The sequence below is a fragment of the Camellia sinensis genome, chromosome 8 (assembly GCF_055761805.1).
Source record: "Camellia sinensis isolate YWXY chromosome 8, ASM5576180v1, whole genome shotgun sequence".
Classification (NCBI taxonomy): Eukaryota; Viridiplantae; Streptophyta; class Magnoliopsida; order Ericales; family Theaceae; genus Camellia; species Camellia sinensis.
Genome location: NC_138968.1, coordinates 155,377,095 through 155,397,045, shown reverse-complemented (window position 1 = coordinate 155,397,045; position 19,951 = coordinate 155,377,095). Strand labels below are relative to the sequence as shown.

At 38.3% G+C, this 19,951-nt stretch overlaps 1 protein-coding gene and 1 pseudogene across 4 annotated transcripts; one reads left to right on the top strand and one right to left on the bottom strand.

Moving 5' to 3' along the window:
- Window positions 1–1,884: 1,884 nt before the first annotated feature.
- On the top strand, window positions 1,885–9,953 carry LOC114259934 (BTB/POZ domain-containing protein At3g22104). 4 transcript variants are annotated; one of them, XM_028199958.2, is made up of 4 exons: window positions 2,150–2,464; window positions 3,845–3,917; window positions 8,006–9,115; window positions 9,313–9,953. In XM_028199958.2, exons 3-4 carry the CDS (start codon window positions 8,126–8,128, stop codon window positions 9,766–9,768), a joined length of 1,446 nt encoding a protein of 481 aa, XP_028055759.2. In that variant the 5' UTR covers window positions 2,150–2,464; window positions 3,845–3,917; window positions 8,006–8,125; the 3' UTR covers window positions 9,769–9,953. The 4 variants fall into 4 exon arrangements, with proteins under 4 accessions (XP_028055757.2, XP_028055759.2, XP_028055758.2 ...); XM_028199957.2 differs by having other exon boundaries at window positions 3,769–3,917; XM_028199956.2 differs by lacking the exon at window positions 3,845–3,917 and having other exon boundaries at window positions 1,885–2,464.
- On the bottom strand, window positions 5,335–5,851 carry LOC145797447 (putative WRKY transcription factor 7 pseudogene; annotated as a pseudogene).
- Window positions 9,954–19,951: the final 9,998 nt, after the last annotated feature.

Genomic DNA, 19,951 nt, shown 5'->3' with positions numbered 1-19,951 from the left:
GTTATGATAATTGAAATTCTATTTAAATTTTTTTGAACTAATAAGTCTTATTTAGTAAAATTAAAAATATTATCTATTTTTTTTCTAATTTTTAAAATTAACAATATTATCAATTTTGCATAGCAATGTTTCAGATAATTGTTTTAGTAATTGATAAAAAAAACCAGAGTATGAGATTAAAACATCTTTGCCTTTTTATTTATTAGTTTGATTCAATTATCCAACAAAATCAAGAATATTATTAGTTTTTTTTATTTTTAAAAGTTTTATTTTTAATTTTTTAATTTTATAGTTTTGCACATTAATGTTTCATCATCATGCCATATTCCTTTATAGATAATCATAAATGTTGAATAATTATTATTTGAAGGGTAACTCTAACTATTAAAAATAATAAGATTTGAAAATTCAAAAAATATTAGTTAGGACTTAATGGAGTATAAGTTCATAAATTAAAACTTGTGTGTAAATACTTTTTTTTTAGGTTGATTTAGAAATTAATTTTTTTATTTAAAAAATGTATAAAAATATAAAAAGTATAAATTAACTTTTCATATTAATTTTTTAATTAATTTAATTTGGCCTCAAACAATGCGGTCCTAAATTGAAATACTCTAGGGTAAATTACACTTACATTCTCTGAGATTTAGATTTAATACATATCACTCTCTGACGTTTCGAAAATTATACTAATCCCTCTGTCATTGTAATTATTTAGACAAAATGAAGATATTGAACTCGTGCACTCTCTCTTTTCTTACTTTGCTTTACTTTCTTTTTTTTTCTTTTTTTTTTCTCTTTCTTTTGCTTTACTTTTTTTTTAATGTAATTTTCTCTATTTTTCTACTAGGAGTTGTTGTCTTTTACATCAGTAGGGGGTTTTGTGAAATGAGATTATCAACCACAGAAGTAAGAATATAATTTTTAGAATGTCAACGAGTGAGATGTAATTTGATCAAATATTAGGAGTTGTCAATGTAATTTACCCAATACTCTAATTTTATAGGCAACTAAAATGGTGGTAGCAATAAGATTTTAGAATAATACCAAGTATTATAAAAGAAATATCATAAGATATTTTATGAAAATTTTACGTCTTTTAATTAGTGTATGGTGTTTTATTGTGTATGTAATCCAAGGGTGGAGAATCTTCATGAAACTTTTCCTAATATTTCTTTCATTATGGCTAACATTACTCAAAATTTTAATTCAAAAATTATTATTTTTATTTAAAAAGTGAAAAGTTAAATCAATTATTTCTTTTATTGATTATAGAATTTGTTTATTGATTTCTATTTTCTATCATACCTAACGCTAAAAAAAGTATTAAAAAAAACACTCCAAAATATATGATGGTAAAAAAATGAGTGATATGATGGCCCCAAGTGAAAATATTTTCACTACCTTCCCCAGTGAAAGCATCTCCATTTTTTTACTATTTTTTTAATCTAATTTGATTTTAATTTAAGTAAAAACTTAATTCTAATCATTTCATCAAATTTTTATTAAAATCCTTTTAAAAGTTCACTCTTATCCCAATTTTTTTTTTAATCAAATTTGATGGAAAAACATAATCTCTAATTATTTATTATTTATTATTTATTATTAAATTTAAATTTGATGATGGACGCGATGAATCCTTACTTCGATGAATATTTGATAAAATAATTAGGGATGCTCTTTGAATACTTTTTTAACAAATTTAAATTTGGGGGGAAAAAAAAAATTAAGAATAAGAGATGCTCTTGTATGAAGAAAATTCCAAAATGGGCAATTGACTCGGTCACTGAATTAACTACCATTATTACTGCACACTGTAAAGAGAGAAAGGGAAGAGGATAAACTAAAATGGGGGTTGTGGATCACTACAGAAACTCGCAAAGAGTAAAATGGAGTAGGAAAGAGGTTACAAGAGATACATAGTACAGCAAAGCGTTTTTTTCACAAATATTCATAGAAATTTTTTTTGCTGGAATGTCAGATAGAGATTAGTGGGCGCTCAACAACTCTTTATTTTCTTTTTTCTCACTCTTATCCATACTTGCTGAGTACTGACCTCTCTTTGTTTTTATTGTCTTATTATATATGGATGTGTGTGTTCTCTGTCCTTTTGTTGCTTCACACACACACACACACACACACACACACACACACACTCGTCTCTCTATATATACAGCAGTTGAGAACCACATGTAGTGTCTGCACCAATTGACTATACAAAACCAACCTCTTTCTGTTGTCTTATTGCCCAACTCAGAATATGTCTTGCTTCTGATTTGGTCTCTTCATATCTCTGTCTCTGTTGGGTTGTTCAATTGATCTTTCTATATTGTTTTCTGATACAATTTCCCATAACAGACTCTAGATTTGAGGTGGGTTTTGGGTTTTCTTTATTTGGGTCATGGATGTCTCTTGTGATCTTGAAGTGGATGTCAATGGGGAAGAGGTTTTCATTGTGGACAAGGTAAGTTCTCCGTTCTTGGCTTGTACTGTTTTTCTTCTTTTTTGTCTTTGTAAAGAAACAGTACTTGTTTTGTTTCTGCGCCCAAAATGTACTCTTTTATTTTAATTTGGTTTTGTCTGCATTTAACTGGGATGAGCTTTGAGAGTGTGTAATTAATTCTTCTGTTCTTCTTTGTTTGGTTGCTGCGAAAACGTTGGAAAAAGAAAGATTTAAAGGTTTTTTGTTCCCTAGAAAACAATCCTCAACTGAGCCTAATTTGGCTTAGTTAGAACAAGCTTAGTATCATTTGGAAACCAAGGTTAAATGAACATAAGATTGAAAACTTTATTTTAATTTTCTTTTACTTCTCCTATGTTCGTTCTTTCTTGAAAACTTTAGGGTTTAGTGCCCTCTTTCACTCTTTTTGGACTTTGTTTGGATATTAGATTTACGGAGGGAAAATAAAAATAATGAAATAGAAGTCGAATTTTGTTCACATCCAAGATCTAAACACGGATGCAGCGTTGCTCTTATTGTAAATACTGTTGTTTTCCTTCTTTGATGGGATTTCCAGTAGACATCTTTTCATGATTACCCTTCAAAAATTGATGTCTATAAAGACCTCTCACCATTCTTTTTTAGGAATTGGTACAGCTAACCCTTTTCATCCCCTTTGCTTGGTTTCTAAATTCAATGCCTTTATGTTTTGTTGGGGATTTGAGAAGGAATTTGAAAATTAAAACGAAAAATATAGATGAAATGTGAATAAAATATGCCTACATTATACTAAATTCACGCATCTTTTCTCTTTCTCTTTTCAAATCTCTCTTCAAATCCCCAACCAAAGGTTCCATTTAGAAAGTGAGTGAGGCTGGTTTTTTATTGGCCTTGTTTAGGAAGTTGGTTATTTTAGATTTTGGCTATTTTAATAGGTTAAAATTTTTGTATTTGAGAAAATAGTTGAATTTTTTTATAATTAGATGTGATATTTATGAGAGAAAAAGTAAAATGACTATGTGTTTGATGTGATATTTTAGGGTGTTTTGAAAAGATGGTTAAAAGTTAGCTTTTTAACTTTTTTTTTTTAGAGAGAAAGTAGGTTAAAAGCTGAGAGGTAACTTTTAACCCACTCTTCAAAATAAACTTTTGTTTTATTGACTATTTTAACTTATTTTATGTTTTTATAAATTTTTAGTCTAAAAAATCAAATTTTAACATTTGCCAAATAAGGCCATTGTACTTCTCTGATTACTTGTAGTTATTTAGTCTCAGCCTGTATTCCTTGGCTTTCCATATTTCCCTTGCTTCTAAACTGTTTTTTATAGGTTCTTGAAGACATAATGGGTGGTAGGCTTTCCATATTTCCCTTGCTTCTAAACTGTTTTTTATTGGCTCTTGAAGACATTTTGGGTGGTAGTATTTCTTTTGATCTTACGCGAATTTTACTGGGACAGTCTTGAAGACATATTGGGTGGTAGGCTTTCCATATTTGCCTTGCTTCTAAACTGTTTTTTATTGGTTCTTGAAGACATTTTGGGTGGTAGTATTTCTTTTGATCTTACGCGAATTACACTGACAATCTCAGTCTCTATAGTTTGGAATTCGTATCATTTTGGTCTTTAATTTTTTAATTGTAATAGATTTAATTTTAAAATTTAAATCTTGTTCTAAATAAAGATAATTGAAGATACGACTGCTCAATTTTAAGGACAAAATCATCAATTTGATAAAATATAAATTAATTTGACAAAAATAAATGTCAAAAAAATATTTTTGAATTTTTAAAAATTGGGAAAATTATTGGAATGGGTTTTCTCTTTGTTTGCCAGGTCCATTTACAGCATAATTTGTTACTGGGTAGTCCTAATTTGAATGGTTTGGGGATGTTGCTGGACGAATATACCCTGCCATGATTTGTGGAGATTTTTTTCTTTTTTTTTTTGGTATGTTGTATCCCATTTTTATTGGGAGGTGAGGGAAGCTGTTTACATAGGTTTCAGAGTGGGATTAGGATTACTTTGGATTCAGTTGTTTGGTGTGGAGGATGGGAACTTTATTTGCTGCACAGAAACTTGACTCACTGTCGTCGTAGCAAAGGGAATGTGGTTTGGTCGGACTGTCCACATCACTATGCATTGCTTTCCACTCATTCCCATACTGATTTGGCAATTGTGTCCCTTGCCGTCGTTGAACACAGGTATGTTCGAAATTTTGTATTACAAAGTCATCTCTCATCATTCCCACACATTCATACTAGTGCACAAATCAATGTCGTTGTTATCACACCGACAGTGGAACGAGAACGGCGAAACATTGGTACCTATGTTTGACGCCAACAGTGCAACAGTCTACTGATATGCTCAAAAAGAAAAACAGGGGCCTCGTTTGTTTTTAGAGGTAGAATGGAGGGGATTGATAGTGAAGGGATTAATAGTGAAGGGATTGATAGTGAGAGGATTAAGTAAAATTATGTTTGTTTTGATGATAGTTGTTAGTGTAGGGATTGTTAAATTATTTTTATATAAAATAAATATAAAATAATAAAACAAATAAAAAAAATACAAAAACATTAAACATTAATGTTTTTAAAAAAATGCCCAACATGTAAAAAATTTTAAAAAATAAAAAATAAAAAAAAAATTTCAGAAATAAATAAAATAATGATTTTTACTTAACAAAAAATATAAAAAATTAAACATTAATGTTCAAAAAAAAAATGCCTGACATGTAAAAAATAAAATAAAAAATAAATAAAAATAAAAAATTTCTAGTTCGCTGGACTATTTTTATAATACCTAGTCTTGGAGGCCCATCCGAATCCCATTTGCAAGGCTTATCCTAAGCCATTTGGCTTAGCAGTCCATTCCTCAATTTTGTAAACAAACAGTACATTAAATGGGACCCATAGCTATCTTAATGCCAATCCCCCTTTCATACCCGAAAACAAACGGGGCCAGGGGGATCACACACCTTGGATGTGGGGAACCTTTGATGGGCTTTTGACCATGCTTTCTCCAAGAGTAATCATCCGGTGGTATGTCAGCCAACTTCACACTTATTGTCGGCACTCTCACCACTCTCTTCACCATCAATTTCCTAATAAAAAAAAAAACACTCAATGAAATCCATAAAATACAATAATTATAACAACAATTAACTATTTGATTATGTGAATAATGAACCCTACCTTTTCTTTGAACAATGGCATCGCCCTGAGGATGCACCGCACTTGGCGACCGCATCGTCCATCGAACTGCACTTCCTCTTGGACAGCGGCGGCTGACCAGCCGACGATGGGTTCGTAATCTGAAACGCCGACGACATCAAATGCTGCAGGCTGTCGGTGTCTCTCGTCAGAGACGACATGAACAAATTTGGCGGCGACGCCACCGCCGCGAAATTGATCATCTTTGCTAACTCTTTTCGATCAATAGATCCATTTTTCAGTTGGTGATTGTGAGGAAGATGAGGGAATCTCTAAATCGGCTTCGGACAATAAACTCTAGGAACCGAACCTTGCTTTTCCTCCACCGACTTTGTTTCATGGGTCCTCTGTTGCTATTGGTGAGGAGTCACAAGACCTCTTCTGAAGCGATCATGACCGGTTCGAGTTCGATCGAGAAACAAAATGAACTATAACGTGAACCCACTCACTCCATCTATAACGTGGGTTTCGGAATTCGGGTTGTGAGAAACCTGAAACGGAAATCCGAAACCATTTTAGTGTGCCTTATTTCGTGTGTTCACGTCACGTACGAAACCACGTTCTACTTCTGTGAGTGTTACAAACCTATTAAATTAAAAAATGTATTAGTGTGCTTTTCCGATCAACATGACACCCAAACACCCATTCACCTTCCCTATACAAACCCACACCAATAAACCAATAATACTAACAGTGGCAAAACAGTCAACAAACAAATTAAGGGACCATCCAGTCACCAAGAAAACATTTAGGACTTTATAAAATACAAGTCCACAAAATGTGATTTAGTAGTCAATTCCCCATAAAAATTATTTATACCCACCAAAGATAAAATTATGTGAAATTGATAAATCTTTTACACATTTATTTATTTATTTTTTTACCAAATTAATTTTTATTGTGTGTTTGAATAATGATCATGTAATGGGTAGTTGTTAGGCTTTTAATGTGTAATCGATATATTTAATATATAAAATATTTTTAGTTTTGGATTTTTTGATTTAATAGATTGATTTAATAATAATATCAAAGTTGTCGCCATATTTAACTTTTGAAAAAATATAAACTAATTTAATAAAAATAAAAACAACCACCCATTACATGATCATCATCCAAATATACAATAAAAATTAATTTAGTAAAATCAATAAATGTGTAAAAGATTTATTAATTTTACATAATTTTATCTTTGGTGTGTACAAATAATTTTTAAATGTTTAAAAATATTTTTTGGACATTTATTTTTGTCAAGTTAGTTTATATTTTATTAAGGGTGAATTACACCAACAGTCCCTGTAGTTTGGGGTTTGTGTCACTTTGGTCCCTGACTTTTCAATTGTGACACATTTGACCCTAAATTTTAAATCTTATTCCAAATAAGGACAATTGAAGATACTATTGGATTTTTCAAGGGCAAATTCATCAATATAATAAAATATAAATTAATTTGACAAAAATAAATGTCAAAAAATTATTTTTGAATTTTTAAAAATTATTTCTACCTACTAAAGATAAAATTATATAAAATTGATAAATCTTTTAAACATTTATTTTTTTTTACCAAATTAATTTTTATTATATATTTAGATGATAATCATGTAAAATTAATTTTTACAAATTAATTATGTAATTTTAATTAATTTTTATCAATTTTAAATAATTTTATCTTTGGTGGTTAGAAATAATTTTTAAAAAATTTTAAATATTTTTTTGATTTTTATTTTTGTCAAATTAATTTATATTTTATCAAATTGACGATTTTGCCATTGAAATTAAGCAATGGTATGTTCAATTGTTTTTATTTGAAATAAGATTCAAAATTCAGGATCAAATGTGTCACAATTGAAAAGTTAGGGATTAAAGTGACACGAGCCCCAAACTATAGGGACTATTAGTGTAATTTGTCTTTTTATTAAATTAACAATTTTTCCGTTGAAATTGAGTAATGATATATTCAATTGTCCTTATTTGGAAAAGATTTAAAATTTAAAATTAAATGTGTCACAATTGAAAAGCCCTGGTCCAAAATGACACAAGTCCCAAATGATAAGGACCACTAGTGTAATTCGCTCTTTGATCTTTGATTTTGCTTTTGGTTTTTTGATTTTTTTGACTTTTTGTAAGAGAAAGAATGTAATAATTATGATTTGAATGTGATATTTTGTCTTATTAGACTAAAAAATTTATTTTGTCTTTTTGTAACTATTTTAACTAGAAAAACCAGAATCTAAACTTTCCAAACGAGCTCATATATATATATATATATAATTTTTTATTTTTTATTTTTGGTTACCAGCATTTTTTTTTTCCTTTGTATTCTGACCCTTTTTCATGATTTGATGCTGCTGTGTTTGCAGAAAATAATTTCTTCATATTCAGGAAGAATAAGAAAATTATTCAGTAAATTGACGGGTGGGGCGAAGAGTCTGAAGGTGATATTCCATGACTTCCCAGGAGGGGCAGAGAGTTTTGAGCTCATGGCACGGTTCTGCTACAACAATGGAAAAGTTGAAATTAATCCCTTGAATCTCTCTCTCTTATACTGCATTGCAAATTTCATGGAAATGAACAAATCTGTCTCTGGATCAATCAGTTTACTTGAGCAAACTGAGAAATCTCTTGAAGAGATCAGGTACTGGACATGGTCCGAGCTTTTGGTAGCCCTGAAGCAGTGTCAAGATTTACTTCCTGTTGCGAATTCTTCGGGTATACTTATAAAATGCTTGGATTCTCTGTTTGGAAGGCTTGCATTGGGCAACGAAACGAGTCCATGCCCATCTATTTCTTCAACTGATAGCTTTGGGATTCGGTTTTCTTGCGACACTAGAAGCACTGAGAGCTTGAAAAATAGCTCTTTTCGAGCCACATGGTGGTTTGAAGATCTTGTGGCTTTCAATCCTAACTTGGTTGAAATGTTGACAAAATCAATGGTTTCCCGGAAATTCGACCATGTCATCATAAGCCGGTTCCTCTTTTATTACCAGAAATCAAGGTTTATTCTAGCTACATCTGATGAGAAAAGGAAAATCAGTGAGACTGTAGTCAACATGCTCTATTCTCTAGATCAGAATGCCATTTCTTGCAAGAGTTTATTTGGGAATCTTAGAGTTACTCTGAACTTAAACATAAGCAAATGTTGCAGGAACAAGTTAGAGAGCATGATCGGTTCACAGATGGACCGAGCAACCCTAGACAGTCTGCTTGTTCCATCTCCAATTGGATCAAATTGTCTATATGATGTGAATTTGGTTCTGAGACTTTTGAAGTCATTTCTTGGCAAAGGAGTAAGTTGTGTGCCATTGGTTCAACTGAAGAAAGTTTCTAGCTTGATGGACTTGTACATAGCAGAAGTAGCACCTGATCCTTGTTTAAAACCATCAAAATTTTTGGCTCTAGTTAGGGCCCTTCCAGATTCTGCCCGAGAATCCTATGATGGAATCTACCGTGCCATGGACATGTATCTAGAGGTACTTGTAACATGCATATTACCTTGAATTGCTATTGGAAAATTTACCGGTAATCTTTCTGCATTATGAAGTGTTATAATGTGATATTTGAGGTTTATATTACCATAATGTTCAATATGAAGCTTCGGACTAATTATTATAATCCATTTTTGCCGGATCTTATTTTGATTATTTGAATTTCGTCGGTCTTACTACAGGTCCATGCTGGATTAACCAAAGAGGAACAGATAAAGGTGTGTTGTGGACTGAATTATGAGAAGCTCTCATCAGAAGTTTGCAACCGCCTTGCTCAGAATGAAAAATTCCCATCGAAATTGGCTATCCAAGCTCTCTTCTCTCAGCAGTGCAAGCTCAAAAGCTTGCTCACAGAGACCAACCAAACAAAACCCTTCATCGATTCACCACTTAGTTTTGTGGACATTGATACAAAGGGAAAGGAAGATGAGAGCTGTGAACAAATTGTGGTTTATGCTGGAAAGCTTGATCTTTCAGCCGAGAACGAGAAGCTCAGGGCACATCTGCAAGGTATGCAATGGAGGGTACTTGAATTGGAGAAAGATTGCAGAAAAATGCAATCCCAAATGACAAAGATCATGAAATCAAGATTATCAAGCCACAGTAATGCTAAATCTTCACCCAGGCTATGTTCATGACAGATAATTTTCATTTAAAAAAAAGGTTTATTCATAATAACTTCCTTACATTACATGTGTATTTACATAATGGGAAATGACCATTCTTTGATTGTAAAATTTGAGGCCAGTGACAGCAGTGTTGAAGTCTTGTCTGTATATGTTATAAACAGTGAAAAAAATAATAATTTGTTTTGTCCTGTTTATTCTGCGGTCTGAGGAAGATGGACGTCTAAGATTAAGTCCCTTTCCATGTCACTCTCATATGGAGGCATTCAATAAGAGCAAGTTGCCATGAAATTGAAGTCACATGAAGCTGATGATGATTGAAAAAGATATCTCTCAACTCTGTTAGATTTAATTATGTACATTTCTCACAACCACTTTCTTGATCCTTTCCCACTTCGTGTTCACTGCATCATCACCTCAACTTCACTTTCATTATTTGTTAAAAAAAAACGCCTAATTAGTACATATTAATGTGTGTTTGGGAGAGAAAAAATTAGGTACATGTGGGGATATATTTTTGAGTACCAACACGTGGCAAGGTGACACGTGTCCAGGACATGACGCCGAGGTGATCTCGGTTAAGCCAAGGTTATCTCCGAAGATATTTGAATCTGAGATAAGCGGATAAGGGACAAGAATCCTAGAATGAAAGAAGACTTCAGTTTGAGTAAAGATGAGACTCTTAGAGAGTTTTATCCCAATCCTACGGGGAGTCCAAGATTGATAGTAATCGTAAGTCCATTAGCAGCTAAGCTCCTGTTGGGACAAGAATTGAGTTAGCTATAAAAGAGAGGCACCCCCGTGGGTCTAAAGTACGCAATTGATATTCTGAACAGTGAGATTTGCACTATTGATTATCTTTGAGATATACTGACTTGATCGTCGGAGTGCCCCCGAGTGGATGAACCACCGCCAGAATCTTCTCTTTATGTTGCAGGTCAGCCAGGTGTCATCTATTCTGCCAGTGTTCTCCAGCTAAATACTAAGTTGGGCAGTGTGATCGGAAAATCACTCACACAATTTGACTTCGTCTGTGGGAAAGAAAGTAGAATAGATGGTCAGTAACGGACAGAAGGAAAAGATTAGGGATGACACTCCTACTGGGAGTGGGAGACCTATTGACCTTGATGGCGAAGGAGACAGGTCCAACGCAGAAACTCATGAGCAAGCTCACGGAGTAAAAGACGTGGCCAGACTGGCGACGTACTAAAGAAACCTGATCGAAGCAGGTACTACAACGAGGATGACCTCTAGGTTTGGAAGGATAGGTGCCTACGGAGGGACGAAGAGGTAAAAGAGATGGCAAACAAATTGGTAGACCTGCAGTCGGTCGTCAATTTCATGATGCAAAATAACATCATGCAGCCACTATTCTCGCTGCAGGATACACCGATTCCAGCGGCCAATACCCAAAAGGGAGGGCAGGAAACAATCCCCGTAGCTCCTTAGCACAACGGGAGTGAAAGATACTCTCACCGACCTTCTAGGGAAGTCGGACGAAGATAGTCGAGAAGAGAAGAATCACGGAGGATGCATCGCACAAAGGAGGCAGATCCCAAAGGACATCGACATGTTCAGGGACAGACACTGTGCTTCGACACAACTCATAGAGAAGGGTCGAAAAAGACTCACCACGAAGTTGAAAGTAGCGCACCAAAAAGACTGAAAGCAGGGGATAGCCGAGCTCCCGGGCGGACGAAGGAGGACTTAAGAGATTACCTCAAGAGAAAGCAACAGAATGCTGACGCCGAGGTAACCTCCCTAGATAAGTCGAGGACACCATTCTCGGTGGAATTAGACAGGTTTGAGGCGCCGAAGAGATTCAGTATGCCGAGGTTTCAAATATACGATGGTAAGTCAGACCCCAACTTCCACGTTGGACTATATTTGAACTCAATGGCATTGTATAGTGGGAACAAGCCGTTGCTCTGCAAAGTGTTCCCCTCATCCTTCGGGAAGATTGCATCAGATTGGTTCCACAAACTACCGAAGGGAAGCGTGAAGATTTGGAAAGGCCGCCGAGATGTTTGTGGCCAGGTTCATGACAAACAAGCTGCAGCCATTAAGGGTGGACGCATTGATGGCTCTGAAGATCAGCAAGAATGAAGGCCTTAGGGCCTATGCAAAAAGATACTATAAGGTGTTCAATCGAATACCCGAATATAATCAAGAGGTGGCGGTCGTATCTTTCAAGAACGGCCTGAAAGACAACTGTCCGCTACGAAAATCTTTGGCAAAGACATTGCCAAAAAGTATGGAAGAGCTCATGGCGAGAATCGAGAAGTATGCCAGAGCCGAAGAAGACACGTCGGGGACTAAGGAGATAAAGCAAGAGAAAGGAAACGGCTCGCCGAAGCGAGGCCGAGATAACAATGGATCGAGCAAACAAGAGGCATAACTGAGGGCCACACAAGCAGTAACAACTGTGTTCCGAATCCCGATTCCCAAAGTCCTGGATCGGATTCGGAACCAACCCTATTTCAGAACACCAGCAAAGGCACCAGGAGAGTTTAAGGGAAGGAACGTTGGCAGACATTGTGCTTACCACAATGAAGATGGACACACGACTCAGGGTTGTAGAGCCCTGAAAACACACTTGGAAGAACTGGTGAGGCAAGGCCATCTGAGAGACCTCATCAATGAGGCCAGGACAAGGGAAGAACAGGCAAGATTGCCTCAGGCGGCAGTAGCTCCGCCTCCTCCAGCACCACAACCTCAGGCAGGAGGACCTCAGGTAGCCAATGTGATTCACTCGAAGGTCAACGAGAACAAAATTAGGGGGGAGACCCATAAGGTGAAGCACCTACAACATGTCTACCAAGTCGGGAAGAAGAGACATCGGGCAGAAGAGTGCCAAGGACCAGTAATGTCCTTTTCAGAAGCCGACCTTGAGATGGTACAGCATCCGCATAATGATGCCTTGGTAGTATCCCTTCAGGTTGGGGAGTGCCAAGTAAAACGCATCCTGATTGACCAAGGCAGCTCTTACGACATCATGTACGTTCGATGTTACAAGAAGCTCGGCCTTCACCCAGACGATATGGAGCAATCCAATAGCCTAATGGTCGGGTTCAATGGAATGCCGACATGGCCACTAGGAACAACCAGCTTAGAGGTGCAGGCAGGCACCAGGAATGTAACAACAGAGTTCACGGTAATCGACACACCCTCCCCTTACAACATCATCTTGGGAAGGGCCATGGTTGCATGCAATGGGGGCAGTTCCCTCAACATTGCATCAACTATTGCGATTCCCAACAGAGCATAGGATAGAGGAAGTCAGAGGCGATCAACTGCAGGCGAAGAATTGCTCCGTGGTGGCAATGAAATCTATTTGCAGCATACGAGAGCCAGAAAAGACAGAAATTGAAAATAAGGACGTGGAAGTCCTAGAAGATGTCGACAAGGCGCCAGCCGAGAAGAGCGAAAAGGCACTGAAGAAAATCCTTATCCAGGATGGGGATGAAGAACACTTCTTTCTTCTCGGCTTGGGCTTAGCCGAAGAAGAGGAAAAAGAGTTGGAAACTTTTTTGAGAGCAAATATAGAGGTGTTTGCTTGGACACCTTACAAAATGCCTGGCATTGACCCTGAGGTCACTTGCCACAAACTGAATGTTGACAGGTCGGCCAAACCTGTAATTTAACGAGCCAGAGGACCGACGCTGATGCACGTCGAAGCAGTAGAGGAAGAAGTAGACAGACTTCTAGAGGCCAAGGCCATTAGAGAAGTTCACTACCCGACATGGCTATCCAATACAGTGGTGGTAAAGAAGAAGAACGGTAAATGGAGGGTCTGCGTAGACTTTACCAGCCTCAACAAAGCCTGTCCCAAAGACAGCTTTCCTCTACCCAAGATTGACCAGCTAGTAGATGCCACTTCAGGGCATGGAAGAATGAGCTTCCTAGATGCCTACAGGGGGTATCACCAGATAGCCATGTACCCCCCAGACGAAGAGAAGACCGCGTTCATCACCCCAAAAGGCCTGTACTGTTACAGAGTAATGCCTTTCAGGTTGAAAAATGCAGGAGTAACTTACCAAAGACTGGTAATCAAAATGTTCAAACACCTGATTGGCCGAACAGTAGAAGTTTACATCGATGACATGGTCATTAAGACCAAAAAGCCTGAGGGTCATCTCACCGATCTAAAAGCAGTCTTTGAAATCCTTAAAACATATCGGCTCCGACTCAATACATCAAAGTGTGCATTTGGAGTTGGATCTGGTAAGTTTCTAGGATACCTGGGGACCAGAAGGGGCATCGAGGCCAGCCCAGATCAGATCAAGGCCATCCTAGAGTTGAAGAGCCCGACGTCGGCAAAACAGGTGCAGATTCTAATTGGAAGGGCCACGGCCTTGAACAAATTCATCAGCAGAAACTCAGACAAGTGCAGACCTTTCTTCAACTTGGTGAAGAAAGCCACAGACTTCCTGTGGACCGAAGAATACGAGGCTGCCTTGGCCGACCTAAAGAAGTATCTGACCACAGCTCCAGTCCTTTCAAATCCAGAACCTGGAGAGGAGCTATTTTTATACTTAGCCGTTTCAAAGCATGTGATAAAGGCAATAGTAGTCCGAGAAGACAAAGGGGAACAAAGGGCTGTTTACTATGTAAGCAAAACCCTGGCCGATGCAAAAATGAGGTATCTATCCTTAGAGAAATTGGCATTGGCTTTAGTAATGGCTTCAAAGAAGTTGAACCATTACTTCCAGGCCCATAAAATTGTGGTGCTAACAAAACACCCCTTGAAGTCCTTACTGCAATAAGGAGACCTGACAAGAAGAATAGCCAGGTGGGCAGTCACCCTAGGACAGCATGACCTGGAGTACAGGCCAAGGACAACAATCAAAGGCCAGGTTCTGGCCGTCTTCGTGGTCGAGTTCACGTCAGAATCCATCGAACATCGGGCTCCGTTGAGCCAGGATGAACAAGAAGCTCAGCCAAACGCGAAAGAACAAAAAAAAGAGAAAAAACTCAGACCCTGCAGCATTTACATCGGCGACTCCTTTCGACTGTTCGTTGATGGGAGTTCAAACTGACAAGGAGCGGGAGCAGGAGTAGTGCTGATATCTCTAGATGGACAGATAGTGGAATGGTCCATTCGTTTGGGGTTCAAAGCCTCAAACAACGAAGTAGAATATAAAGCAGTGATTGCAGGACTAAAGCTGGCAGTAGCAGCAGAGGCAGACGAGGTAATAGTCTTCTGCGACTCCCAGCTCATTGTCAACCAGACAACGGGCGAGGTTGCTGCCCGAGATGAACGGATGTCGGCCTACGCAAAGGAGGTCATTAGGCTGGCAGCCTTGTTTCAGAACTGCCGACTACTTCAGGTTAGCCGAGATGATAACAGCCACGCTGATGCGTTGGCCTACCTAGCTAGTGCAGTACAACCTGGAAAAGCAAGGACAATAATGATCGACTATTTGTCGGGCCCGAGCGTCGAACCACTATCCACAGAGCATGATGCAATATGCGTGGACATGGGACCAAGCTGGATGGACGCAATTGTTGCATTCCTAAAAGAAGGGAAGCTGCCAGACGATCACAAAGAGGCACACAAGATCAGATTGAAGTCAGCAAGATTCAGTCTGACAGCAGAGGGGCATCTCTACAGAAGGTCCTTCACTGGACCCCTTTTAAGGTGCGTACATCCTTTACAAGTTGAGGATTTTTTATATGAAATTCATGAAGGAATTTGTGGAAGCCACGCTAGGGGCAGATCACTCGCCCATAGGGCCATTACCCAGGAGTATTGGTGGCCTTACATGCAGAAGGATGCAGAAGCCTATGTAAAAAAGTGTGAACAATGCCAAAGGTTTGCACCTCTGATACACCAACCAGCAGCAGACCTGAACCCTATATCCAGTCCTTGGCCATTTGCCCAATGGGGCATGGATCTCGTCGGGCAACTGCCCCAAGCAACTGGACAAAGGAAGCACTTGCTGGTAGCAACAGATTACTTCACTAAATAGATAGAAGCTGAACCTCTTGCCAAGATCCGAGATGTGGACGTAAAGAACTTCATTTGGAAGAACATTATCACCAGGTTTGGGATTCCAAGAGCAATTGTTGCAGACAATGGAACTCAATTTGACAGTAAGTTAATCAAGAACTTTTGTGCAAAGTTCAAAATCAATAACTACTTTTCAACCCCAAGCTTTCCACAAAGCAATGGACAAGCAGAAACATCCAACAAAGTAATTCTGGATGGGATAAAAAAGAGGTTGCAGGCAGCAAAAGGAAAGTGGGTAGATAAATTTCCCAATGTACTCTGGGTATATCGAACTACGCCGAGAAGATCAACAGGAGAATCCCCCTTCGCCATGGCTTATGGCACAGAAGCAGTCATTCCGCTGGAGATCGGCATCCTATGAATCAGAACCTAGGGAGTAGAGAACGGAACTAATGATCTACTCTTAGCCCGAGATCTGGATCTTTTAGAAGAATGAAGGGAGAAAGCTGCGATTCAGCTCGCAGCGTACCAGCAGCAGCTTGCCAGAGCTTATAACAAGAAGGTTAACCTAAGGGAGTTCCACGTCGGCGACCTTGTCTTGAGAAAAGTCGTCGGCAACAAGAAGGATCCTAGAGACAAATTTATAAAACATCCTAAGGATTTTTATATTTGATTGTATAGTGTATACCTGCTATGCACCCAAAAGAGACGATTATTCTTTTATTCTTTTTTCATCATAAAATGATTATTCTATCCTTTTTCTTCTTTGGATCATAATTCAATCAAAACTTCTCGAGTTATCCTAATCTCTAATTTCAATGAAATCGAATTAGTTGCAAGCTTGGCCCAAATTGGGAAGGACCCTATAGAATCATCTCGGTGCTGGGCAATGGGGCATATCGGCTTGAAGATAATGAGGGCAAAGAATTTCCAAGACCTTGGAACGCTTGCAATTTGAAATTTTTCTATCATTAGAATTCATTTGTTCTTTTGTCATTTGTCGAAGTAAATAAATAAAGATCCAGCTTGGTCTTCTTTTCAAAATACTTGACATTGTCTCTAGAATACATGTATAATGAGAACCCAAGTAGAACTTAGGTTCACATAAGAGGGCAGAGAGAGCCGAAATCATTGTTTAACACTTGTTGAAATTTGTGGACAATTTACAAGTTGAAGTTAAACCGAAATCATTGTTTAACACTTGTTGAAATTTGTGGACAATTTACAAGTTGAAGTTAAACCGAGATCATTATTTAACACTTGTTGAAATTTGTGGACAATTTACAAGTTGAAGTTAAACCGAGATCATTGTTTAACACTTGTTGAAATTTGTGGACAATTTACAAGTTGAAGTTAAACCGAGATCATTTTTAACACTTGTTGAAATTTGTGGACAATTTACAAGTTGAAGTTAATTCGAGATGATGTCTAACACTTGTTGAAATTTGTGGACAATTTACAAAGATGGAAGACTAAGGTTAAATACTTGTTAAAATTTTATATCTACAAAGTGAAACCAAGATTACGCCGAGAAAGGTAGTTAGATACTTGCTGAGATGAATCATCGGTTTGTACAATCGAGGTGTGTCACCCCGAGGAGGTTGCACAAGGATTGAAGTGTATATTGAAGACATGCTAAAACTTCTAATTATAGAATCATGCAAGAGCAGTAAAGAGAAGACAAAGATACAAGCACTCAGAGAAGGAAAGTTGTATTAATTTTCAGAAAAGGCACGTCAGCCAAAAGCCCACAATCGTTCCCAAAAAAAGAAAACCAAAAGTACAAAAGATAGAAGAAAATAAACATCAAAATTAAGAGTCTTCAGCAGGCTAGGTTTGGACCTCGGAGGATTACTGAGAAGACATCTCGGCAACCTTCTCAGCCGCAAGTTCAGCATCGATTTCTTGCAGGGTTTCATCTAGGCTCTTATCGGCAAGAGGAACATCGGATAAAGCCTTTTCAAGAGTAGCATCTTTGCGAACCTCCTCATCCTCCTCATCTTGAGTCAAGTCCAGGACCTGCTCATTTTGAGGAGGAGACTTGGCCCCAACAACATCTTTGGACTTCCTTACCAAAACCTCCTCCTCCTCGGACTCAAAGTCGTCGTCATCAGATTGAGCTGGAGTTGGTATTGGAGGGAATGGAAGAGGAATGGCGTCGGCGTTTCTCAAAGGCGAGTCCTCAGGGACATTAAGCTTTTTTAGAAGGGACATCTAACCAAGGGTGAAACCCTTGCTGCATGCCTCCTTCACTTGCTTTTCGTAGGCCTCCGTGACATCGGCCATGCCCTGGGTATACGCCTTCTCGTCGGCATCCTTGATTTCTGCCTCTTTGGTAGCCAAGGCCTCCTGCAGCTCTTTTTGGGCCTGAGCCATCTTCTACTCGGCCTCTCTTTTTTGGGACTTAGCAACCTTCCTAATGGCCTCAGCAGAATCAGACTTCTCTTCAGCATCAGTCTGAGCCTTGATGGCAGCTTCGGCCTGGTCCTCCAACTTCTTCATTTTCGATTGAAGGCTTTTGTTGGCTTTTTGAAGAGTAGAGAACTCCCTCTTCATCTCGGCCAACTTCTCCCGATTTTCAAAAGATTGAACAGAGAAAGAATGGGCATGCTGGATGGCTTGAAAAAACACAAGACAAAAGTTATTGCAAAATCTTCTAAAGTATAAGAAAGGGAAAAATTACCAAGTAAGGAAACTCACTTGAACAAAACATTGAAGCATCAGAGCGTAATTTTCATACTCGCTCAACCTGGCGTTTCGATCAAGATCGCCGGGGAGAAGCAAAGCAGTACTGAGGGCTACGCCGACGTTGATGTCCTCAGCATTATCGTTGGTCATGACTGGCTTATCTTCCAAGGTAATTTCAAGGGCCCAGGGGGCAGCAGGCTTTTTAGACCCCGAGGTCGTTGCAGAAGATGACCTCGGCCTTTTGGATTTGGTAGATTCGGATGGAAGTGTTTCAACGGACCTCTTCGCAGGGATAGGGGCAATTTTCTCACTCGGAGCCAGTTTGAAAACTGGCAAGGTATTGTAGACACCCCATTTTTGACCGACCTTAAAATTCAGACGTTATCGATTGAGCGCTCAGTGATTGCGCATGTTGTGCTTGTTCTGAGGTTTCGGAGTTTCAGCTGAGAGCCTCACCCCCGGACCTTGGGACCCTTTTGTGTTTTGCCTCGGTTTGCGAACCAGGTGCTGTTTTCTCTTCCCGAAGGAAGGGAGAGGTCTCGTAGACCATCTCTTAGTGGTCGTAGGCTACTTTTTGTGGTCGTAGACCACTGTCCCTGTTTGGAGATCAGTTTTTGATTTTTCGAAGCCGTCGGCCATGCGCCTCCGTTCGGGACCGCTTAACTTTCTTCGTTTACTCCGGTTTTTGGCACACACCTTGTTTCCTCTCTCTAGAGGGACACTGTGGCCTGGAAGACCACCTTTGTGGTCATACGCCACTCTCGGTGCTTAACAGTCTGTTTTCAGGGCGCCCGGCCACGCGCCCGGCTATCATTGTTGGTGCCCATCTTCCCGAGTCTATTTTAGCTCGAACCTTTTGAACCCTTTTTTTTAGCTTCTTGAGGAAGCTTGACCTTTTGAACCCTTTTTTAGCTTCTTAAGGAAGCTCAAACCTTTTGAACCTTTTTTTTTTAGCTTCTTGAGGAAGCTTGACCTTTTGAACCCTTTTTTAGCTTCTTAAGGAAGCTTGAACCTTTTTAGCTTCTTGAGGAAGCTTAAACCTTTTGATCCTTTTTAGCTTCTCCAAGAAGCTTGACCCCTATTTTTAGCTTCTCCAAGAAGCTTGACCCTTTTTTAACTTCTCCAAAAAGTCTGAACCTTTTAACCATTTTTAGCGTCTCGAAGAAGCTTGACCCTTTTTTTAGCTTCTCCAAGAAACTTGACCCTTTTTAGCTTCTCCAAGAAAGCTTGAGAAGCTTGACCCTTTTTAGCTTCTCCAAGAAGCTTGACCCCTTTTTTGGCTTCTTAAAGAAGCTTGACCCTTTGCTCCAAGCTTCTAAGAGAAGCTTGAACCTTTCTTAGCTTCTTGAGGAAGCTTGACCCCTTTGCTCTAGCTTCCTCAAGAAGCTTGACTCTTTTTGCTTTAGCTTCTAAGAGAAGCTTGGCCCTTTTGCTCAAGCTTCTAAGAGAAGCCTTGGACCTCTTCTTCTATAAGAGAGACCCTCCTCTCCACTTGCAAGGGTTGAAAAATTTTGGCTAAGGCATATACATGCACCTCTCTCTATCTCTCTACAT

Coding starts and splice junctions, on each gene's coding strand:
- LOC114259934 (XM_028199956.2), top strand. CDS start 2,402: ATGGATGTCTCTTGTGATCTTGAAGTGGATGTCAATGGGGAAGAGGTT. Junction 2,465..8,005: donor AGGTTTTCATTGTGGACAAG/GTAAGTTCTCCG, acceptor CTGTGTTTGCAG/AAAATAATTTCTTCATATTC. Junction 9,116..9,312: donor CCATGGACATGTATCTAGAG/GTACTTGTAACA, acceptor GTCTTACTACAG/GTCCATGCTGGATTAACCAA.